Source organism: Nicotiana attenuata, unplaced genomic scaffold (genome assembly GCF_001879085.1).
Source record: "Nicotiana attenuata strain UT unplaced genomic scaffold, NIATTr2, whole genome shotgun sequence".
Lineage (NCBI taxonomy): Eukaryota > Viridiplantae > Streptophyta > Magnoliopsida > Solanales > Solanaceae > Nicotiana > Nicotiana attenuata.
In genome coordinates, this window is record NW_017671056.1 from 40,868 (window position 1) to 65,556 (window position 24,689).

Genomic DNA, 24,689 nt, shown 5'->3' on the forward strand with positions numbered 1-24,689 from the left:
TCAGGAATATTTGAATACATGTATTTAATATTAAGAGATCACATACAATCCCTGATACAAAAGTCGTTTTGTATTTAGTTGTATTTATATGTATTCAGAAAAAAAAATCAGTTCTAATGAATGAAATATTACATCTTTTTACAATACAATCATATCGTATGTATATACAGATTGTATTCATCTGTATTCAAATGTATACATATATATTTAATATTCAAATATCATATACCAACTATGTATTCAGATTTTATTCATATTTGTATTCAGAGATCATGAATTAATATAACAGTCGTATTGTAATTATGTATTCAGATTTAATACACCAACTAAGTAATATGCAGAATATATTCGCAAAAAAAGCCAACATGTATCATTGGTTGACCGATTTCTGTATATGAATGTATCAATTCTCTGTTTTATTTGTTGAACACAGAAGCCCACACGAAAAAAAAGAGAAAAGGGAAGAAACAGACTGTCGGCGAATGCTATGTTTTGATGTATATAACGATTTAGGAAAAAATTCAGATTATTCGCATAAAAAAACGATTATGGGTGATGTAATTGGGTTAGTTGAGTTATATTAGGAGTCTATTATGTTAATTTATATACTTTTCGTTAAAAAAAATCTGAATAGACCTGGAATTGTGCAGTTTACGTTACAACATACAGTCGAATACAGTCACATACACCCACATACATTCGTCCATCCAGCTGTAGCCCCATGTTTCGCGCTGACTTTTGCTACTGTATTCATGAATACAGTAGCTTAAATACATCAAAACATCATATAATAATAGAAAACGTATCTCCAATTCGTAATATAGCAAATGATATCTATAGATAGCTAATTACCACTAGAAGATAGTGCTTTATGAAAATTTCTGGATCGCTATTTCAAGCCTTTTGCGGCACAAGCACATCCCATGAGAAGCCCAAATGGCAAAGGGTAGTAAATCTACAAGCTATTAGAGGGCAAAGTTGCAATAAAGTAACCGACTAAGGATAAGTTGAAAGAAACAAGTTGGCGGAAGGGCTTTTATGTAAATTTACTTAAAAGAGGACCACTCCTTTTTCCCACCACCAAGCATCTTTCGCAATATTTAATTTCATTTAATCGTTTGCTACTTTTTAATTCCTCTTGTTTATCTAAAAACTATTTTAATATTTTATTACTTTTTATATTTCGAAAAATATATTTGGTTTCTTCTCCAATGCTTCTTCAAATGATTTTGCTGTTACATTATCGATCGGCATTCGGCACATTCATCTTCTCTCTATAAATCTTCCTTTTTCTCTCTCTAGATGTTTATTGTTTGACTGTTTCTCCAGCATTAACCGGTGAGCTCGATTTTTTTCCTTCAAATTTCTCTGTATTTACTCTAATATTGTTCTTATTATACGTTTTTTTCTAGTAGCTGGAGAATCAATTTCTGTTGCTTTACTCAGGAAATCACGAATAAATTCATTCGCATTATTCTCCTGTTGCTTCAAATTCAATTTTCTTTTTGTGCTATTGATTTGAATTGGTACTAGAAGAGTTACTGGGAATTTTTTTAATTTTTTGGTCAAAATTGCTGTTTGATTTGATCATAACAAGCGTGTTTATGCACTTATATATTTATATATTCATGTAGTAAATTTACCATGTCATTGGATTGGCATTTATACTAAATAGTCTGTGATTTGTAATTCTCCGTTGAAACACTTTTCTCTGTCTAAACAAATATGAAAAAGAAGAAAAATAGAGATTTACTTAATTATAGCTGAATTATTTAGATGCAGATGTCATATAGAAAATTATAATTATAGCAAGAAAAAGGTGAAGCCAATTGCTACATAATTCATGAATATAAAGCCATAGGTATTGACAAAATAAGAAAGTGAATGGAGATTGCTCTTCTACAGAATAGCAGCCTGCGTATGCTATTAGCTATTTTTGTACCTTTTTATCTCATCCTGTGTCTCCTCTCTCGCGGTGGCTGTTTGCAAAGGCGGATATAGCTAACAGGCTACGGGTTCAACTGAACCCAGTAACATTTATCTGAAGCTTTTATATATATATATATATATATCACCAAAATTTCAATAAATATTACATTTTGAACCCATTATTTTGAATGTGCGATGGATCAGTGATGAAAACAAAAAGATTGGATCCATCAAGTTAAAATCCTGGATCCGTCTCTGGTTGTTTGACACATAGCTCAGAGAGCTTTCTGCTTTTAATGTTTTTCCATTTATATTTCCAATCCAGATTCTTCAATACGTTAAAGCACTGAAGGTAGCACGCGCTATTCATGTTCTACAGTTGTCTCTGACTTTTTCTGAAACTTTTTGACAGATAAAACATAACTGAAGCTCATGGAAAAGAGATGTGCTGCTGGTTTGATATCTTGTTGACACGACTGACTCTTATTTTATCCACAATATAGCAAGTATTTGACAGAAATCAGTGGCTGCCTTTTAGATGATAACTACTGATTGCAGCTCGTGAAGGCTGCGTTTAAGCATGTTGATGGTCTTTCAGTTGATTTTCAGTTTTTTTAGTGATGAGAGGTGGATTTTTTACCATTTACCGTATCGTATGCTGCACATAAAGAGTGATATATGTCAACAACCACATGAGCACTATTTTTACAGAGTAGAAACCTCTATCAGGAGGTTAGAGGTCCATTGAGAAATTGTTGGTCTTCCAGTCATTGTAAATCGAAAATGGAAAGGTAAGTCTGATTGAGACCCTATGTGGATATTAAAAGGTGGTTTTCCTTTTGATGATCCTAACTTATGTGCTTCTTGGTCGGACATTATACTTCCAGATATAGAATATTGAAGGAGCTTGGAGATGGAACTTGTGGTAATGTATATAAGGCCATTAATACAGAAACATCTGAAATTGTAAGTAATTTTCTTTGCTTCCGAATTTGTTACGTTTTATATATCCACACATATTTTTCAGCTATTTTCATTTAGTTGATATAAGGAGACGTTACAAAATACTGTTTACAAAATCTAAGACTTGAGTAGGAACCTTGTGTTTGGCAGCAGCAGAAAAGATTTTGATCTGCTGCATGTTTGAAGAGTTGCGCATCTGAATTAATAAACTCATTTAGTTCTAATTACCAGAGCTCAACATGGTAATGCTTGAATTTGCTCCTTGGTTTCCTTTGTAATGGAAAGTTACTGGCGCCTTTCTTACACAACAGTAATAATATCTGCCAAAAATCTCAAGTAGACTCTAGCTAACCAAAAGTGCCTTTTGGGAGTTGACTGGGGACATGTTGTGTTTAGTCCCATACGTAATAATTTGTGAGAACCATGTTAAAGATCCGTGCTACATTGAGGCGAGACATGAGATTAGTGTTTAATCACGCCTATGCTATTACAAGAAATGAAAAATAATAAAATTTGACCTTTTCAGTTTCTTCTTTGTTTCCTTTGAAGGGAGTTGACTGGAATACTCTAGTTACTTTTTTCTCAGTGCTTGGACATCTCACAGGATGTTGATTCTTCTCTGAAATTGTACTTATAGATTTATTTCATGTGTTGCAGGTTGCAGTAAAGAAAATGAAGAGGAAGTTCTATTTTTGGGAAGAATGTGTTAATCTACGTGAAGTAAAGGTGTGTGGGTTTCCTCTTATTTGGTCTCACATTTGATGGTCTAAAAGGAAATATTTCAACACATTGATTCAGAAAAAATTACCGTGTTAGAATTGAGTTCCAATCTTCTCTGTGCAGTCCCTCCGTAAATTGAATCATCCTAACATCATCAAACTGAAGGAGATTGTGAGGGAGAACAATGAGCTATTCTTCATACTCGAGTACATGGTACCAGTTTAAGACTTTTGGCTAGATCTCTTTGATGTTGCACATGTCTCGTTGTCTGTGCAGTAGAATCTTTAATTCAGTTAACATAGTGTATATTTGTGCCATTCTGGCAATTACTGCTTTTAGTTTGAGAATATATACTATGTCAAGGTGAACCTCTAAATTATTTCCCTTTAAATGTGTCTAGGAACATAACTTGTACCAACTAATGAAAGAACGACAAAGACCTTTTCTTGAGGAAGAGATTCGAGGATTGATGTCTCAGGTGTTGCAAGGACTTGCCCACATGCATAAAAATGGTTACTTTCATCGGGACCTGAAACCTGGTATTGAAATGTCATGTGGTTTATTTACTATCTTTGTTTATGGAAGTGCAAACTAAAGTTACCCCTGTTCTGCCTCAGAGAATTTGCTGGTGACAAATGACATAATTAAAATTGCTGACTTTGGGTTGGCTAGAGAAGTGTCTTCATTACCTCCTTTCACTGATTATGTTTCAACTCGTTGGTGAGTTGTCTTCTCTTGTTTGGTGCATCATTTGTCTCCACGTGCTAGTGAAAAATTTGCCTCTGATGGAAGGATGTTCTAATGTCTTTAAAAGGTATCGGGCACCAGAAGTTTTGTTGCAATCTTCATCATACACACCTGCTATCGGTATGCACTGTCAATACGTTCTTGCAATTTCAGAAGCTTCTTGTTTGGACACAATGGATCATTTTCATTTGACACCAATAAGTTGCTGTATGTTTAGAAGATAGGATTTGATAAGAATTATCTAATCCTGAATATTTGTTCTTGAATCTCGACGACTGTGGCAGCTAGTTTTCTACTTGTCCTAATAAACTTATTAATCTAAGTACATAGCTGAGCTGTATGTTCCGTGTTTTTTGATATTTTACGCTGGAAAAACAATCTAACTTTCTTGAAATGTTTTCTGTTAATTTTGAGGGTAAACCTTGGCTCTTTGAGGGTACTATACCCTTGAATGATTTCTATGAAAGTTGTGTGAAAGAAAACAGGAGAGTGACAGGAATTGCCTTGGACCAAGTTCACCATGCTAACACATGCCTCAAAGTATTGACTTCAAAACTGCTGGCTTGATTCAATAGTAAAACTAGAGAGAAGACTTACCGTTGTTCTCCTGCTAGAAACTTCGTATTTCCTTAGGTGTTGTCCATATTTGTCTAGCATGATAGATGTATGTACAAAAGAAACTTTGGGTTACTAGAAAATTGTTGACCGATATAACTTGTTTTTTTTTCATTCTTAAAATTATCATATGTTTATTCGGTATTAGTCTACTTCACATGCTTGGGTTTGTCAATTTGTTTTTTTTTTCCACTGCATTTGTGAGATTGCTTTATTTTGGATCTTTAATAGGTTCTTCCATGATCTATCCAAAAAAGTATATCTCTTTGAACTGGTGTTGTTTAGAAGTTCTCAGTCTTAAGCTTGATGGACTTAATTTTGAAATTGCTCAATGCGTCAGAGAACTCTTGGATAAACTTTCATGTTTGTTTTGTTGGTTAAGTAATCTGTTTCTTGACTCATGAGTCATGAGAATAAGGTCAACAAATGATAGCAGAAACAGCCAACTATTGTTATACATAGTTGTTTATTTTGAATAGTATTTTGATATTTCATAATCTTGCTTATATCCTCTTTTTCTTTACTATCAGCTGCTTTAACATATTTATGAATGAACACAGATATGTGGGCAGTTGGTGCTGTACTTGCTGAACTTTTCACTCTTTGCCCAATTTTCCCTGGTGAAAGGTGATTTCATATCCCAGATTGTCTTACATGAAAAAGATCTACTATCTTCTTCTAGCTTGGAACCTAGACTGCTTTGACCTCAAATGGAACTGACAGTTGGATGATATAGTTATTTCCAAGAGCTTGGGGAACATATTGTCCGGATTCTGTGGAAAATTGAAACTTGACTCGTATCTGTCTTAAGTTGAATTATTTGGAGAACTACTTCTTTGAGAATAATCTTTTTTTCTTTGTCCAGTGAAATTGATCAGTTGTATAAGATATGCTGTATTCTTGGACCGCCAGACTGGACTAGCTTCCCAGAACTGAAAAGTGCTTCACGGTTGTTTGATTTTAGTTGTCTTGATGTAAGTCCAGCATGAACTTCTTGTTAGTTTCCTCCAATTTCTTTTGACCTTTATCACGGACATGCAAATGATCATGTATTCAGTTCTTTTATTATCTTCTTTTGTTTCTGATAGATTAAACCAGCCAATCTGTCTGATGTCATTCCAAGTGCTAGCTTGGAAGCTATCGATTTGATCAAGGTATTGTTATAGCTGCTTCTTTACATTGTTGACATATATTATGCACGAAATAGGAAATGGTTTTAGCTGATCAATCCCTCCCTTCCTGCCATAGCAACTCTGTTCGTGGGACCCATTGAGGAGACCAACTGCTGACCAATGCTTGCAGCACCCATTTTTTCATGTAAACTATTTTCTGTCATTTGTTGTTTGCTTCAACTAATAATTGTAATTGGCATCCTTCCGTAGAGATTTGAATAATTGGCCACTTGCTAATGAATAGGTTGATATGTGGATTCCTCGTTCTCTAGGGGATCCATTGCAGATGGATTTGAGTAATGTTGGTAAGAACTCGTAAAGTACTTTTAGCATGTGTCGTTATTCGCTTTTAGTCATGAAGCTAGCCTGTTGTGCAGGACCTGAGCCTAATCTTGAGTTGAACCTGTGGGATTTTGGGACAGAAAAGGATGACTGCTATCTTGGTTTGACTTTGGCTGTGAACCCGAGTCCCTCTTGCCTGGGTATGAATTTTTAAGTTTTTGATTATTTCACCATGCATCATGCTTCCTATTTTCGTCTCCTGTGGTAATATATATGTAAACCCACTTTAGATTGCAATACACAATTGTCTATGGTTCAATTTGTTGCAACAATCAAAGAACTGTTGCAACAATTGCTTTTTGTTCATGCAAATTGTGGCTCTCGTAACAACTGACATGTTTGTCCTAATGTCTTCCTCTATCTTGTTTCGTAGAAGTAATACCTATGCCGCTGTATCCACCAAAATGGAAATCTATATTCTTGATATGGTGGTAATCCAAGTGTAAACACGCCTCAAATATGCCCAGGGAAACAGAGTTCTAAAGACAGCATGCCTGACACTTAGATCTTACATATGAATCACTCTTAACGCAAAAAACCATTTATTCATAGTATCACTTTTGTTTTAAGAACATGAGACAAACGTCCTTGCCTGATATATGTCTTGCTTTAATTTTTCAAGTTATTGTTTTGTTGTTGTAAGATCTCGTTTTCTGTGGCAGCTTTCTGAAACAATTTACCTTTACCTCATTATGTAGATCTATTTCCTGCAAAGATGGCAAGTAAAAGTCAAGGTACAGGAACGGTGAGTTGTCTCATGTTTTTTTTTTCTTTTTAGATTTGGGTCACTGTTTTCAGAGATTTCTATTCATAAGACTTCTGATTTGCCTTGCCTATATTCTTCTAAAATGGTTTTGGTAACATTGGCAGGATATGCTGTTCTGCCCTGGTTACCAGGATCACTCACAACAATCAGGTAGCTCATATACTTTTCCTTTTGGTGTAATATGTTGTTGTATTAACCGTTTCTGCAATTTTATAGGACTTCTTTTTCTTTTTGTTCTGGGGTGGGTGGGTTCTATAATTGCCTTGTGTTAGACTCTCGAAACCTAGAATACTGAAAGGTTTGACAGGCATATTATGTTCTTTCTGGGTATTTTATATAGTTAGTTGAAATCTTCATCTTCTATATTATTATCTAGAGATGGTCATGGCTTGTGTTGATTACTCCTTTTCAGTTTTCTGGTCATTGTTTCCTCCTGATCACCAAATATCTACTCCAGTGGACTCCTCATTGTCATTATCATTCAGGTCAGTATCTTTCTATCAAATTTCTTTCTGTTAATGGCATAAGTTTTGGTGGGTTGTTGGGTAATGTATCCCCTGTGGAGAACAGAAACGGAATCATCCTGCTACCCAGTTTCGCTGAGTTGTTGAGTAATATGTTCCCCTGTGGAGAACAGAAATGGAATCATCCTGCTAACCAGTTTCTGTAACAAATTTCTCTACCCTGAATTTCACTAAACATCTGAACCATTATAATGTCTTTACTCAAATTAGAGATTGAACGTAACTTAATCTTCCAACTCTCCGCTCCCCTCTGCTAAACAGGTAGCCTCCAAAACATGTCCTCGGAAAACAAACACCTAAAAGACTCTAGTGTGTCACTTTGCAAGTCAGTAACAGGGAATGCAAGTGGGCGCATCTGTTTTATAATAGTTTATTTTTGCATGAAACTATTAATTGAAGCTGCTTGTGGAATGATGTCTTATATTTTATTATATTAGTGTGTTTAATATAGTAAATTGAACTCAACTGTTAATCATTATGACAGCGTGAAAGTAAAATTCGCTTTATTTTTTCTCTGCAGCACAATTCCACACTCAAATATTGGAGTTCCACAATCAACTGGTTTTGGCATGACATCTTTGCCGTCTAACTTCTTGGAGCGACCATTTCTGGCTATGTCATCCTCCTTCCAGCAGAGACAATGCCTTTGAGCTACCAATTCAGCTGGCTGACTCGAGTAAATAAGAGATTAGTAGGAATTACTTGTAATTTGTAAATGTCATTATCATCATAGATTAATATTTATTCACGAGGACTATGATAAGTCGAGAAGCCCTTCTTTCATTCTCGGAAGATTTTCTTCTAAAGATGAAGAGTGACCCACGCCCCTTTTACGTGGCATAGTTGGTGTCCTTGTGGGAACATCTCTGTAGGAGATGAGCGAAAGAACTGTTGTAATTATTAGACAATCATAAACGGGGAGAAAGATAGAACTTGCATTATTTCATAGATTTTTTTTATAGAAGTATCTCTACCCTTTCTCGAAGTAATTTACAAATCCCTCTTATCTAACAATGTCACATGTCATTTTATTGTGTTCTGTTATTTGTTTTGTGTTACTTAGATTGATTGAAGGGGAGCCTTGCGTAACCGGTGAAGTTGTTGCCATGTGATCAAGAGGTCACGGGTTCGAGTTTAGTCCATTGGACTGCTCTTAGATCCATTTTGAGTTTAACGCAAGGGTAAATTTGTTTATTCTTTTATTTTAGTTTCAAAGTGAGAACATGTTATCCAGGTGTCTTTTTTTTTTCCTTCTACAATATCAAAGTGTCCAACTTCATTATTCCCTTTGCTTCAATTTAAATAACACATTTCCTTATTAGTTTGTTCCAAAAAAATAACGTATTTATATATTTGGAAATAATTTAACTCTAAATTTTTTATTTTACCTACTTTACTCTTAATGATAAGCTTTTATAATCAAAAATAGCATGGTCCCAAAAAGCTTTTAGAACCACATATATTAAAAATGTCTTTTTTTTCTCAAATTTTATGCTGAGTTAAACTATATCCGCATAATAAAGCTGGAGTTTGAAAAACATAATCTCATGACAATTAACCATAATCAGTAGGCACATGGCAGAGAGTGTTTTTTTATATATATATATATATATATATATATATATATATATATATATATATAGGGTGTGGAGTTTTAAAAACCCAAAAAATCACAGAAGTATTCACTTGACTTGAGTTATTCAAAGTTCCAACAAAAATGGTGGAGAAATTCTTACCTGTTGGACGATTCCATAGTCTTCGCAGTAGTGACCCAGTTCTCCTCCTATCTGGTCCACTTTCATCCGGAAAAACGTCTTTACTTTTCCAGTTCGCTATTAACTCAGCAACAGAGAGTAGGGAGGGTAATGTAGTCTTCATTTGCAACCGTCGTAAGTTGGAAACAAAACCCCCGTATCTTGCTGAACGAATTGATCCATCCTCTGATATTTTTGAACGTATACAGATGAAGTATATAGAGGACGAAGAAGGAATTAAGAAATACTTTGCTGCATTTCATATACATGATAATCCTGCTCCAATTTCAGTTATTATTGATGATTTTGCTGATTTTTTTAATGAAGGAAAATGCCAAGAGAAATACAACAATAATCGAGGAAAAGATTTTGCTATGGTTCGAGTATTAGCACTATGTAAAAATGCAATTATGTATGCTAATCAAAAGGGGCCATTGCCATGTCAGCTTCTACTCTCTGATACTCATTATAATGGAGATTCCCCGAGATTGCTATATATTTACAAAAGATGGGTTTCCTCTATTTACACAATTAAAGCGGATGGTTTTGGATCATATCTTATTAGGAGTAGCAGTAACAATTTTGCAAGGGCAAAAACTGCAAAATATTCCATTGCTCTTCAGTATTTGGTATTGGAAGGTACTACTGAAGACGAAGAGCAATCGGTTGAATGAGTATTTTAGGTTTATCATTATTATTGTGCAACATTCCCCTTTTGTAATGACCCAACTATGGTTCTTTCCCTTTTGCAGCTTACTGCTCCTTGTATGTCTCCTACTTTAAGTTAATATAATGTTCGCTTCAAAAAAACATATAAGAGTTAGTCGAATGTTTCCCTTTGTCTTACTCAGTTCGCTAGCATTAGTATTAGTATGATATCGTTTTATTCATAGATTATTACTACCTAGAGTTTAACTGCTTTCTTAGATTCGGTCTTATTTATCTTATTGTTGTCCCTACTTTTTCATTCTTTCTCCGGCCGAGGGTCTATCGGAAACAGTCTCTCTGCCCTTCTATGGTAGGGTTAAGGCTGTGTACATCTTACCCTCCCCAGACCCCACTTGTGGGAAATCACTGGTTTTTTTTTTTTTTTTTTTTTGTTGTTGTATGTATGTATGTATTCACATTTCTTGCATAATTTTCCTTATGTATGTTTGTAAAGTATAGTTCTTTTTAAACTCAGATAAAGAATGCAGTGTTGCAGTAGGTTGACAGTTAGGTAAAAATAATTCTACTCATATAATCTTCAATATTGTTTTATATGGTGGTGTTGTTTTATGTTATATGGAGGTGTTTGATTGGGCATAGAGTTTAAGAAGAAAGAAAGACTACTGTCATGTACCAAAAGTACCTTTTGAACTTGAAGTTGTGATACTAACATGCCATGACATTTTTGCGGTTATAACAACATGTCATTAAAATAAAAATTGGAAGTTCGGAAGTTTAGAGCTAACGAGCATCCAAAGGTAATGAAATGTTGTTCTTTTTGGAACAAACTAGAAAGAAGAGTGTCCTTACACTGGAGCAGACGGAGTAATTCATTGGAATTGATTTTGAACTAAGACATAGTTGATTGATTGATTCTCGTGTCTTCCATAAATTTTGTTTATTTAAAGAACTACACTCTCTGTACTGGAAAAAGTAAAAACTGAAAATGATTGAATTTTTGGTACTTGAGAAGAATCATCTTGAACAAAACTTCCCTGAAAATGCACTAGGCTCGCCAACTTTTCTCAGGTATTTACTGTTCCTGTTTTTCCTATGAAGATGGACCCTCTACAGGCTGCCGCTCTCTCTTTCTGTGTGTGGGTACATGCATGTAATACTAGTGGTTGGAAATTGGAATGTGTGCAGTGGCGGTGATCATTTTGGATCAGAAGTGGAGAATAAAGAAGTTGGAATAGGTTCTATGGATTTGGAGGAATTCGTTTGAGCTTCTTTAAATTCTATGGATGAGGTTCTAAAAAGCGTTTAAGGAATGTATATATGGAAGCTCTCAAGAGCTATGATGAACTGAAGTTTCACAAGGACCATTTGAAGGAAGCCAAAAATAAAACCTTGAGGTACCGTGATTTGTATGCATTTAATTTATATTTTAGCTCTTTTTCTCTGGAGGAATAAGTAACTATATATACTAATTTAATAATGCTCCTCAAATGGTTTAACTTATTTATTTAAGGAATGTTTGTCTTGGGTTACTTATAAGTACTATGCATCTGTTGTCGTACACATAATAAATGAACACCTGCAGGTACTCCCCCCAGATCACGGATTGAGGAGGTAGGTGGCACGAAAATGAGCGATTACAATATACCAAAAAAGATGACACTCCTGTTGATTGGTCCGAGAGGATCTGGAAAAAGCAGTCTTGTTAACAAGATCTCGATGGTGTTTGAGGATGATCCTTTTACACCAGAAATGGCTCCAGTATCGTATATGTTCTCTTTCTCCTTTCTCATGTAAGAAGTGAAACTCTGATAAAAGTTGATAAGGAAGAATGCGATTACCATGTCTTCTTTGTTTGTCCTAGACTAACATAATTAGGTTGTTTGTTTCTTTAAGTTTTAGTTGTCAGATAATTAACATGTCATAACAGCTTCATCATTCTTGAATCTGTGGGTTACCATATTCTTCTGTTGGAGATGAGACATATTTTCTCCAAGAGTACATGATACTACCAAGAGGTTCAGTTCTTTCTGTTTGTATGACACACGTAGTTTTTCAGATGATTTGACTGAAAATAAGAAAATGGTGAAGCACTGGATGACAAAGGGTGATCGTCATGGGGAAGTGAGGGAACTAATAATGAGGTCTATATGATTATTTTTGAATTTCCTCAAACAAAACCTTGGTTGGGGTTACCCGGACTTTCTGAAATTTTCCTTTTGGCAGGGATTCTGATAAAATCCAAAATGAAGTCTAAAAGCTCGCCAAAATAGTTGTCGTAGTGACGATGAAACAGAGAGGTACCAAACTCAAGCTGTTGCTACAACTTTCAACAGCCCTCTCTTGTCACTCAAAGGTATTAGTTCACTTTCTTTGAACTTTGTTATCACTTCAATCTGTGTTTTAGCCTTTTAAGAGTAGTGTAGTTGATCAAATATTATATGCATTTTGTGAGTACTAAAAAACTGTGTAGATAGAAACAAAATTATAATTGTTCTCCTAGATAATGATTAGTGTTAATTGAAGCTTCCTTGATCAGAATATGTGGGAGTTCATCTTGGATTTACAAAATAACATCGATAGTAATAAGAAAAAAAAGAGGAAATCATTAGCTCATTCAATAACAAGCGTCAGATTGATACTAAGTTTATCACATGTTTCAGTATTTATCATCCCATTTTCTCTTTCTCGTTGTTGGAGCATAGTAAGGCACTTTTAATTTGCTTATTCTCGCCGTCTCAGATGACAAGCCTGTTGTTGTGCTCAGACATGGTGATTTACTTTCACCTTCTGATTGTACGCGCATCCGCATGTATTTGGGACAACTGCTGGGTATTCATCCGAAGAGACAAAATTTTGACATCCCTGGTGGCATCAAGATAAGTTACCCTGCTATTACATGAATTTGTTTAAGTCGAACAAACTCTAATTTTTTTCTCCGTATTCCCCTTAACCCCCCCCCCCCCCCCCTTTCCTTTTCTTCTTCTTCTTTGTTCTTATATTTTCGAGCTGTGGAAACAGCCTCTTGTAGAAATGTAGGGTAAGATTGCGTACAATAGACCCTTGTGGTCCGGCCCTTCCCCGGACCCCGCGCATAGCGGGAGCTTAGTGCACCGGATGATTTAGGAATTAAGATGCCTATACCCAACATGCTTCGTTATTGGCTTGAGCACGCTGATAAATACCTACCCTTCAAAAAAGACCTACCTGTCAAAGGCCCATTTAGCAGCAAAGGTGAGATTATTGTTAGAGGAACTGAACGTACATGGTTAATTCTTGTTTTAGGTAGTTTCACTTCTTTGTTAGGGACTTTTTAAACTTCCTTTGTCTGTATAGACTGGTTAAAACTTGTACGGCGTACATGCCATCATCATCATCATCATGGTTGCACCATAGGTTGATGGACATTTCCTAGATCCTATAGTCAGTCAACATTTCATCCTTCTAGCTACAGTCTCTTGGAACTATCAATTTATTTAAATATTGAAGCAGTAATGCATAATTTTACACTGCCTTTGATGTTGGGCATTTTTCACTTGTATGCTTTGCTTCTTGGCAGAGATCTAGGGTGTCACATGTTCGGGTTGTGTCATCTATTATTTGACAAGATTCTGTAATGCTTAGCTATGTAGCCCAGTCTGTTGCTGTTCCTATTTTGCCACTTAGATGAATGCCACCCGCCTAACCTGTTAATGCAACTATGGTTGATCCTGTGTTCGAATTTTACAGGCATCGCAATCACACATAAACATAGGCCGGAATGCAACTACTGTTGGTCCTGTACCCAATCTTCAGCCTGAGGTACTGCAATCACATGTAAACATAAGCGGTCATGCAAATGGTGTTGATTATGTTCACGATCTTCACAATGAGGCGTCGCAATTTGGAGTGCAATTCGACACTTATTGTGTGGGGATGTTCACTGATGAACTCGGATGTAATGAGGTTGATGCATTTGTATATAGCTGTTATGTTCCGCAAATGCAACGTTCTCTTTGTATAAACGGCAGAAGTAGAACACTCTTCTTGCATGTATAGGACCTTTCAGCAATAAAACTCTTATATAATAGGACAAGTGACATTCATTTGTAGAGTTGATCGTTACGAGCAGCGGTGGAGCCAAGATTTTTACTATGGGGTTCAAAATATAAAGTAAACACATGATGAACAGAGGCGGATCCAAAATTTGAAGTTTATGGGTTCCTATAACGATCTTGTTAGTATACTGTATTTGTAAAATAATTCTGGAAATATAAATGAATATAAACAGAAATGAACATAAACAGAAATGACAGAAAACCAATTTGAGCCCACTGAATTCACAGTGTTTCCTTAAGGAATTTAATCCCCTCCTAGTACCCAAGGTTATGGATTATTTCCTCCCAGGATAGAACGAATTACACACTATGTAGTGGTACTGCAAACCCCAGTGTTTCAGCGAACACAAAGTTCGGAAGCAAATCACACTTACTTTTTCTTTGTTTGATGCTAAAAGTATGCAGAAGAAGGAGAAACTCAGAAAATCGTAGTGAAATTCTGAGCAGAATAGTGTTGTATTAATAGCCAAAGTTGGGCTGAAATCTGAAGAGGTGCAACTCTTCAAAATAACCGTTTATGCAAAACGGCCACAGCATAAATGCCATTACATAAATGGTCATTTACTCAACAATAAAGAGAGAAAATTGAAGGGTAGTTAACCGAAGCCGAGCCGAGCAACGACGACGGTGCGAGGCTTGCCTTCTTCTCAACTCTTTAAGAGCTAGAAGAAGAGCAATTGCTTATATACCCACAAAAAACCTCTTCCTCTTCCAATATGGGACAATGTCCATTTACCAAGGGGGGAAACTTAAAATTTCACTCAAAAATTTCATTTCCCTCAATTTCCCATTCACCCTCTTTTAAGTATTTAATATATTAATTAAATACATAAAAAACCCAACAGATCTCGAGTTATATATACAATAATAATTGGGCTCCTAGTCAAATATTTATTGATTTTAGTAATTTTTTTAAATATAAATACAGGATTTGGGCAAAAATTACTGGGTTTACGGGAACCCATCTATATCTATCTATACTATATTAAAAGCGCGAAGCCCCTTAGTGAAATGTTATTCGCCTTTTTTACCCTTTAAATTTAAATTTTACATAGGACAAAATTATAATTTATGTTACTTTCCTAATATTTAGGAATTTAAAATCAACTAAAAATTTATTATTAAGTCTTTCCTTATTAAACTAGGTAGTAGTCCTAATATTTAGAACTTTAAAATTGATATTATACCTTATATAAATTATACTAATTCAAAACAGATTTATATATACAACATTTAGGATGCTTAACTTGATAAGCATTGTTTACTAGATCATCACCATTGAGAAAAAAAATCTTATTGTAATTATACAAAATAATTTATATATGTGCAATTAAGACCCCAAAATAATCGATTCATATGCATTAATATTTTGTGTTTTTTAAAAAATCTTTGAAAATTTGCAATAAAAGTATAGCTAATTAACTTTATTTGTGCCTCCTCGAATAGATTTGAGAATAACTTTTCAAAAATATCATTAGAATTTTTTGTAAATTTTTAAGGGCGATGTGTTCTTGCCGAAACTTTAAAAAAATATGATAACTTGTGAAATTAAATTGATAAAATTATGACATTAGAACAAAGTTTAAACTGAATTTGAGAGAAAGTCTCTTCCTTTATTAAGTTAGTTATATATGATCAATATTCATCAATTTTAGGAGCTTTTATTTTTATTTTATTACTCAAATACAATTTTTGAACAATATTTATGTAACTTTTAACCAAAACTACTCATTAAGATGAGAAACGCGCAAAGTATAAGTCGAGAGGAACTCAAAAAGATTTTGGTGATTTTTTCATTTTGCTGTAAATTGGTGAAATAACTAACATTTGTTGATACAATATTTTAATAGAAAAATTATTGACAATTTTAAATAAATTAACCAAAAAGGTGGCATTCATTCCATTTTAGTAAAATTCAGTAATATGTGAATAATATAGTGAAGTATTGGGGAACTTTTTGAGGTAATTTTCTTTTTCTTTGTTGAGTTAGTTAAATAATATTATCATGTTCAGGGACTTGATTTTTTTCTATTAATTTATTTTTTATAACTCAAAACATTCTTTATTAATATATGATTTTTAAAAAGTTTATATACATTAAATAAAAGAACACGCGCAACGCGCGTACTCTAAGAATAAGTAAAAGCACAAATGCCCTTAGAGAAATATTGTTCGCCTTTTTTATTCTTTAAATACTAGATAAAATAGTCATTTAACTATTTTTCTAATATTTAGGAGTTCAAAATCAACTGAATTTTAAAAAAAAAATTATTTCCTTATTTATACTACATAAAAGTTCCTAATATTTAGAACTTCAAATTCAATTTAAATTTACCTTACTTCAATTATTTCCTTAAACCAACATTATATCCTTGTGGACTATAAACTTGCTTTTGGAGTTTAATGTGTATTCTTAGCCTCTGATATATATAATTGTTAGTATCTTTTCTCTTGCAAATGATTTCAATAATTGATTACCTAAAAGAAATCACCAATGAATGTTAATTTTTTTCTTTTTCTTTTTAAAGAGTTTTGATTTAACTTTAGATTTAAATTTTTAGAAGTCATAATTACCAGTGGTAATGTTAATTTTAAAACTAAATATTCTACATTCATACTATGTAAAATTGTAACTATAGATCGTATTTACACTTTAAATAAACTAATATACTTGAAACTTTGAAATAACTATAGATTTAAAAAATTGTCCTCAGTGAAGTTGATTTTGAAATTTCAAAATTGTCAATAGTATAGTTTATTCGGAATGAGCTTAAGGTAATGTTAACTTTTATTTGGTCTTGGATGAATATGTATAGAAGGAATTTAGACTTATATCAATAAAAATCTAGCCAATAGTTTGGTTCACTTATCGTATTTATAAGTTTGATGACCTTTAAATGAAGAAATAAACTTTTTATGTACTTAAGTTACAAAGAACAAATTTCACATGCTAAAAATAGATATAAAAATATTTAAATAATTTTTTTTAATGTTAGACTCAACTCAAGAAAAGAAAAAAAGAAAAAAAGAAAAAACGAAAAGAGCAGAACACGTTTTTAAACTTTTAATATCTTTTGTTATAAAGTAGCTTAACCTCATTTTTCTACATAAAATATTTATTTTATAATCTTGATAAATTAAAATTAGATTTTGTTTATGTATTGTCCAAAAAAATAGAAAACGGATTTATTCCGTACACGATGATTAGCATAAAGTTTTTATACTTTATTTATACCAACTGAAAGACTATGAAAAAATCACTTTGTCCAAAATTGATAATTAATTAAGTAATAACTAATTTATTATTAATTTATATTATGATATTATGAATATAAATTTAGTAAAAAAGATTTTGCGTGAGATATAACAACATAACATATTTTATATTTTATACAATAGTGGTAATAAAATCTCTAAACTCCAAATACTACATAACTAATTCAACTAAATTCATCAGCTTTATATATTTCGAAGATATTGAATTCAACTATTGTATTAATATAGCAACAATTATTTTATCGTATTTAGTTTAACATCAATTGCCATTTTTTAATAATTTATTCTTTTTACACGTTTTATACTAATTGACGCGATGTACACGCAAATACACTAAACAAGTAACCTTAAAATTGGATATGCCCCTTATGATGAAGTCAAGGAATTTCAATAGTAACTATATATAGATAAAAGATAATTTTGACGTTATATTTATACAACGTTCCTTTAACTCCACCCATGAGTGGTTTTCCTAGTATTTATGTAATTGGAGTATAAAATTATTGGCATACAGCTGACTGGATTTTCATCTCATTAAATCAAGTTGGTAAAAATAATTAAATTAAAGAAAATCTGAAGAGCAGTTCAAAGGACGAAACATGTCCAACCTCATTAATTGTATCCAACTAAAACGTTACGTCATTAATTAGAGAAAGCATAATAGTACTGGAGACCCCAAGAACCAATCAACTACAGTCAAATCATATGACACGTGGCAGCAGCCCATGATAATCATCGAGCACATGTCACCCTGCTTCAAAACCTTCTTTTTGCTTCTTCAACTTCAACTCTTCTTTGCTAATAAGTACTCCATTGTTAAACTTTCAAATACCTAAATAACAGAAGAGTGAGCAGCTATGGGTGGAGATACTACAACCCTTGATTCCCCTCTCATCTATTCCACTGGTACATTTTATGATTTTTTTTTTTTTTTAATGTAATCGGTATTCACATTTCTTGCATAATTTTCCTATGCATGTTTGTAAAGTATAGTCCTTTTAAAATTGCAGTAGGTTGACTGTTAGTCTCAGGTAAATAATAAAAGTAGTTCTTCTCATAGTTGATTAAATCGATTGATTAATTTATATCTTGCATAAATTTTTTTTTTAAATGTAGACTCAATATACTGACAACACTGAAAAAGATTGAATTTTTGGTACTTGCAGAAGAATCATCTCTTGATCGAAACTTCCCTAAAAATTCACTAAGCTCGCGAACTTTTCTCAGGTATTTACTGTAACCTGGTTCTTGATTTTCTACAAATTTTGACTCTCTACAGAGTGTGTGTGTGTGTGTGTGTGTGTGTGTGTGTGTGTTCATGTTTGTAATACTACTGGTTGGTTATTGGAATGTGTGCAGTGGTGGTGATCATTTTGGCTCAAAAGTGGAGAATGGAAAAGCTGGACTAGGTTTTATGGATTCTGAGAAATTGGTTCGAGCTTCTTCAGTTTCCATGGATGAGGTCAATCGAAAGCGGGAAAGGAATGTGTATATGGATGTTCTCAAGAGCTATGATGAACTGCAACTTCATAAAGACCGTTTGAAGGAAGCCAAAAGTAAAATCTCGAGGTACTGTAATTTTTGTTTGCTATTTTTGTTCTTTTACTCTAGGGGATAAGTAACTAGATATGATAATTTAACAATGCTCCTCGTATTCGTTCTACTTATTTATTGGTTGGGTGCTATTTGATTCATGGCCTTGTTTGATTTCTCCTCCTCTGTGTCAAGATGTTTGGATTAAATGTTACATTTTCTGTTTTGATACTGGATAATCTGCTAAGCGTCAGAAAGTAGGAATTTGGGTTTTGAACTAGGAAAAATTATCCAGGACCTTTGTCCCAAGTTTTAACTGAATCCTTTTTCCAGTTGTGAGGTGGAAAGTATTGGGTCTCACCCTTTATGAAACCTTGTGTTACCTATGCCACATACTTGACACCATCCTCCTTAAAAACCTTGGTCCCGATAATCCATGCTCCGTGCTAAAAGAAATTTTCCGTTAAGGTGGTAAATAGTGTGCTCCATGTCCTATCTAAGTTCAGCATTTGTCAAAAGATTCCATTTAACCCTAATATTTACTGACCTTTGTTTGACTAGCATCACTATTTATTGGTTAATCAAGTCCTTTATTTTCACCGTGAGTTCAGTGTTTGTGCATTGTAATAAGGATGCTCTGCAAGCATCATAATACCATATGCATATAGAACCAGAATTAAATTCTGAAACATAGTCCTGAGAGATCCTCTTCCTCTGTGGGATTCCACAGGTAGTGTGACTTTTAAGGTTAGGAACGGAATTTTGCAATGCTAGAGCCCTTCTAGATAATGACTTCGCTGTCAAATAAAATGCTGCGTATATTTCAATTTGACATATAACCTATTTTCCACAATTTTCCCAGCTTTTTCTGGTCCCATGTTCACATGACAAGTTTATGCATCTAAGACACACTTGAGGCCCTTACTTAGAGACATTTAACGTCCACGGAAGGACGACTACTTTTGAGATATTTCACTTTTCCTCTTCTGCAGCATAGATCTTAGTCTTAGAACTATCATTTCTCTATGTACAATGCTCACTCTTTACTCCTTTCCGATGTTTAGGTTATTTTCATGCTTGCTCTATTTGGTAGTTGTAGCTCCCCTTCTTTAATCACTGCTCTCATTCTGCTGCTTTAAGGCGTTTATGCTCAACTAAAATGAGCATCAAGTTTATTGGCTGTGCAAGCTATTTGCTATGGTGTAGGAGTAACATAATGAACAGATTGTTTACATTAGCTTAAATGTTATTGAGGTGCTCAACACACACTGATGATGTCTTTAACCATGGCGCTGGAAAAGCTAATTGAGTCTAGTTTATCTATGTAGATATAGTTCAGCTTGTTTTGCAACTACTGTTCATTAATTTGACGGCCTAGAGCCAGCTGCATTTAGATTAGTGCCGTGTGATGAAATATCTTACCATTTCTTTCACATTAGCTAGTTGTATTTTTGCATAACCTCATCTTATTTTCATTCTGGAAGTTATGTATTCAGTTTCTCAACTGTACATGGTAGAATCTATTGTAGCATATCATATTGTTCTTTGTCTTGTTTACTTGTAACTATTATGCATCTGTTGAGATACATTGTAAATGACCACTGCAGTTACACCCCTGGATCATGGATTGAGGAGGTGGGTGGCGTGAAAAAGAGCGATTATAATATACCAAAAAAGATGACACTCTTGTTGATTGGTCCAAAAGCATCTGGAAAAAGCAGTCTTGTTAACAAGATCTCGATGGCGCTTGAGGATGATCCTTTTACACCACAAAGGGCTCCAATATCGTGTATGTTCTCTTTCTTCTTTTCTCACGGAATAAGTGAAATTTGATATAAGGTAACCAGAAAGAGTACGCTGGTCATGTGCTCTATTTGTCATAGATACTAATGTAATTAGATTGTTTTGTTTCTTTAAGTAGTTTTCAGATAATTAACATGTCATAGCAGCTTCAATTGTTCTTGAATCTGTGGGTTACCAGATTCTTCTGTTGGAGATGGGACATACTTTCTCCAAGAATACACGATACCAAGAGGTTCAAGTTCTTTTTGTTTGTATGACACACGTAGTTTGTCTGATGATTTGACTGAAAATAAGAAAATGGTGAAGCAATGGATGACAAAGGGTGTTCGTCATGGGGAGCTAATAAAGAGGTCTGTATCATTGTTTTTTCCTTGAATTTCTTTAAACAAAACCTTACTTGGTGTACCTGGACTTTCTGAAATGCTCCCTTTGGCAGGGATTCTGATGACGCATATCTGAAATCTAAAATGAAGTCTAAAGACCAAAATAGTTCATGTGCCATTGAGGCCAAGGTGGTTAATTTTGTCATATTCGTTGTCAGTGCGGTCTCAATTTTTGAATTGATGGACAGTGATGATGAAACAAAGAGGCAAAAAGCCCAAGCTGTTGCTACAATTTTCAATGACCCTCTCTTGTCATTCAAAGGTATTAATTCACTTTCTTTTAACTTTATTATCAGTCTTTTAGCGCGGTAAGAGGAGTGTAGTTGATTGAACATTATAGGCATTTTGTGAGTACTAAGAAAATGTGTAGGTAGTAACAAAATTGTAGTTGTTCTCCTGGTATCAATTAATGTTGGTTGAAGCTTCCTTGATCAGAATAAGGGGGAGTTCATCTTGGATTTCCAAAATTAACATTGAAAGTAACAAGGAAAAAAATCCTTATTTCATCCAAAAACAAGTGTCAGATTGATGCTAAGTTTACCACATATTACAGCATTTAATCATCCCATTTTCTATTTCTCGTTGTTGGAGCATATTACGGCTCTTTTAATTTGCTTATTCTCGCCATCTCAGATGACAAGCCTGTTGTCGTGCTCACACAAGGTGATTTACTTTCTCTTTCTGATCGTACGCGAATCCGCATGTATTTGGGACATCTGCTGGGTATTCATCCGAAGAAACAAATTTTTGACATCCCAGGTGGCATCAAGATTAGTTAGCATGCTGTTACATGAATCTGTTTAAGTTGAACTGAACTATAATCTTTTTCCTCCCTTTTTTTTTCTCCTTTTGGTATTGTGTTTTCAGAAAGCGATGATTCAGGAACTAAGTTGACGATAGTTAACATGCTTCGTTACTGCCTCGAGCACGCTGATAAAAACTTACCTTTCAAAGGCCCATTTGGCAGCAAGGTGAGATTATTGTTAGAGGAACTTAACTCACATGGTTGATTCTTGTTTTAGGTAGTTTCACTTCTTTGTTAGGGACTTTTACAAAATTCATCTGTCTTTAAAGACAGGTTTAAACTCGTATGGTCTTACGTGCCATCATCTCCATGGACAGTCTTTCGGGAACAATCAATTTAGTTAAATAGTGAAGCAGTAATGCGTATTTTTGTGCAGTCGTTGATGTATGTTGGTCGCTTCCCCTTTTATGCTTCGTCTCTTGACTAGGGTCTAGGGTGTCACGTGTTCGGGTCAAATTTATGCGGGTTAAAATGGGTTTGAGTAAATAAAGGGTCATGTTCCAACCATTCAAATTTCATTTTTCCGTTTGTTTTATTTTTCGGCCTGTAGCTATACAGTAGAGTTGCTAAAAGTTATTCACTGTGCAATAAAATAAAAATGCGATATGCAAGAGCAATTAGCTTTTTTTATTCATCATTTCTACTTTTTGACAAAATGCTGTAACGGCTGATATTAATGTAGCCCAGGCTGTTGGAACATTGATTTGGGCTACTCCTATTTTGCCACTAGATGAATGTCACCCGCCTAGCCTGTTCTTAAGATCCAGTTATAAAATTGCTATTTCTAGTTCACAGTGCTACATTTGCGTGCAATATTCATTTTAGGTATAACATTCAGCTGTATTATGACATGGATGGAAAAAGTAAAATGCACGTATTCGTAGTTTTATGGATGATAATTGATTTGTGCTTGTTGAAACTTGTACCATACTCTGCATCTACATGTGCTCTTCAGTTTAAATTACTACCTATGGTGCAATTTTAAAACATGTTACATTTTCTCTTTTAGGATGTCTTGAAGATTCTTGGATCATTTCTACTGGGATTTGTGGTTCTATCAATACTTGCGGGAATAGTGATCAACCCGAGAAATTTGCTATCACATGTGAACATAGATTGTCATGCAAGTGGGGTTGATTCTGTTGGCCGCATTCACGATGAATCCCCCCAATCAGATGTAAACATAGATTGGGGTGCAATCCGACACTTATGGTCTGACTAAGTTTACTGATGAACTTGGATGTATGGAAATGGATGCATTTATCTATAGCTGTTACGTTACGAGAATGCATAACTTTTTAAATGTATAAACAGGGTAAGTTGTTTTGCTGTCCTTGTATATAGGAACTTTCAGCATCAATTCTCTTACTTGGAGGGATGACAATCTTTAGGAAATCTTCGTAAAGTTGATCATGACGAGTGTGAAGTTACTGTGCTGTTTTACCATTGTTGCACATGTGACTATTCAGCGTTAATTCTCAGTTAGAGAAGGGACATTCGTTTTGGCATTACATGTGTGTGTATGGCTTATCATTCGTTGGGTCAGCAAATAGAAGGAAACCGAAACTTAATTAATGATTTTTTAGACACAAAGTATGTTTTTAATGTTTTAAAAAAAAAGTCACAAAAATGAGTATTTTGCAGTACTATACTGCGAATCGGGTTAACGGAAATTTTGCCGTTAAAACAATTTGCAGTATCATATTGAAAAGTTTTTTTTTATTTTTTTAACAAAAACACAGCGTTTAATGTAATAGTTGCCTTAATTAAATAAGGCTATTCTTCTTCCATCTTCCCTGACATTTCAGCCCCCCTCCATTAAAAAACAAACTCAAGAATTCCTTTCTGTCCTCTACTCCCGTTTTATTTTGAAAAAAAAAAATTCGGGCCTACCCGTCCCATAAAGAGCAAGGCGTGTAGGTCCCACATATAAAAAAAGCTTTGGATACCGTGTTTCGAGTGCAAAAATTCAATTTCAACAATATTCAAAGAATTTACATCGAGGTATTTCAATTTAGTTTATGCCGAAACTCGTATAGTCATGCATATTAGTATTGTTTAGCATGTTTCCATGTGAATTTATGTTATGTTTGTGTTTAATTTTGTATCTTTTATATATCCGGATTGATTTATTTGATACCCAAATTTATATTATGTTTGTGACAAAAAATGCTACTTTATTGTTTGTGTTATATTTGATTTATATACCCGAATTTGAGACGCAATTAAGGATTATTTGGTGGTACCGGGCCTCAAAAATCAAGCCTGGAACCCATACATAACTATTATCTCCAATTACAAAAATTTATAATTTAATTTATTAAGTTAACAAAATTCTAAAAATGTTGAAATTGAGACGCATAATAATTAAGGATTATTCGGTGGTACCGGGCCTCAAAAATCAAGCCAGGAACCCATACATAACTATTATCTCCAATTAGTAAAATTTATAATTTAATTTATTGAGTTAACAAAATTCTAAAAATGTTGAAATTGAGACGCATAATAATTAAGGATTATTCGGTGGTACCGAGCCTCAAAAATCAAGCCTGGAACCCATACATAACTATTATCTCCAATTACAAAAATTTATA

At 34.0% G+C, this 24,689-nt stretch overlaps 3 protein-coding genes and 1 long non-coding RNA gene across 5 annotated transcripts; all 4 read left to right on the plus strand.

Annotated features, from left to right (window-relative positions):
• The first annotated feature begins 1,141 nt into the window (after positions 1 to 1,141).
• Positions 1,142 to 8,786, plus strand: LOC109205562 (serine/threonine-protein kinase MHK-like). Its single transcript, XM_019368271.1, has 18 exons — positions 1,142 to 1,338; positions 2,342 to 2,720; positions 2,817 to 2,895; positions 3,550 to 3,618; positions 3,736 to 3,825; positions 4,013 to 4,151; positions 4,230 to 4,332; positions 4,427 to 4,479; positions 5,535 to 5,601; positions 5,840 to 5,948; positions 6,063 to 6,128; positions 6,223 to 6,291; positions 6,391 to 6,451; positions 6,524 to 6,628; positions 7,187 to 7,233; positions 7,359 to 7,404; positions 7,667 to 7,739; positions 8,299 to 8,786. Exons 2-18 carry the CDS (start codon positions 2,713 to 2,715, stop codon positions 8,426 to 8,428), a joined length of 1,314 nt encoding a protein of 437 aa, XP_019223816.1. The 5' UTR covers positions 1,142 to 1,338; positions 2,342 to 2,712; the 3' UTR covers positions 8,429 to 8,786.
• Positions 8,787 to 9,440: 654 nt separating this feature from the next.
• LOC109205563 lies at positions 9,441 to 10,334 on the plus strand. Its single transcript, XM_019368272.1, has one exon. It carries the CDS (start codon positions 9,496 to 9,498, stop codon positions 10,204 to 10,206), a length of 711 nt encoding a protein of 236 aa, XP_019223817.1. The 5' UTR covers positions 9,441 to 9,495; the 3' UTR covers positions 10,207 to 10,334.
• A 1,903-nt stretch (positions 10,335 to 12,237) lies between these two features.
• Positions 12,238 to 13,086, plus strand: LOC109205558. Its single transcript, XR_002064698.1, has 3 exons — positions 12,238 to 12,342; positions 12,425 to 12,554; positions 12,941 to 13,086. It is a non-coding gene; the product is annotated as an uncharacterized LOC109205558 (long non-coding RNA).
• Positions 13,087 to 18,327: 5,241 nt separating this feature from the next.
• On the plus strand, positions 18,328 to 23,603 carry LOC109205564. Of its 2 annotated transcripts, none has more exons than XM_019368274.1 (9): positions 18,328 to 18,477; positions 18,738 to 18,798; positions 18,931 to 19,140; positions 20,712 to 20,893; positions 21,086 to 21,257; positions 21,344 to 21,552; positions 21,924 to 21,953; positions 22,158 to 22,261; positions 23,105 to 23,603. In XM_019368274.1, exons 1-9 carry the CDS (start codon positions 18,429 to 18,431, stop codon positions 23,315 to 23,317), a joined length of 1,230 nt encoding a protein of 409 aa, XP_019223819.1. In that variant the 5' UTR covers positions 18,328 to 18,428; the 3' UTR covers positions 23,318 to 23,603. The 2 variants fall into 2 exon arrangements, with proteins under 2 accessions (XP_019223819.1, XP_019223818.1); XM_019368273.1 differs by having other exon boundaries at positions 18,330 to 18,477; positions 21,924 to 22,049.
• The last annotated feature ends 1,086 nt before the right edge of the window (positions 23,604 to 24,689 follow it).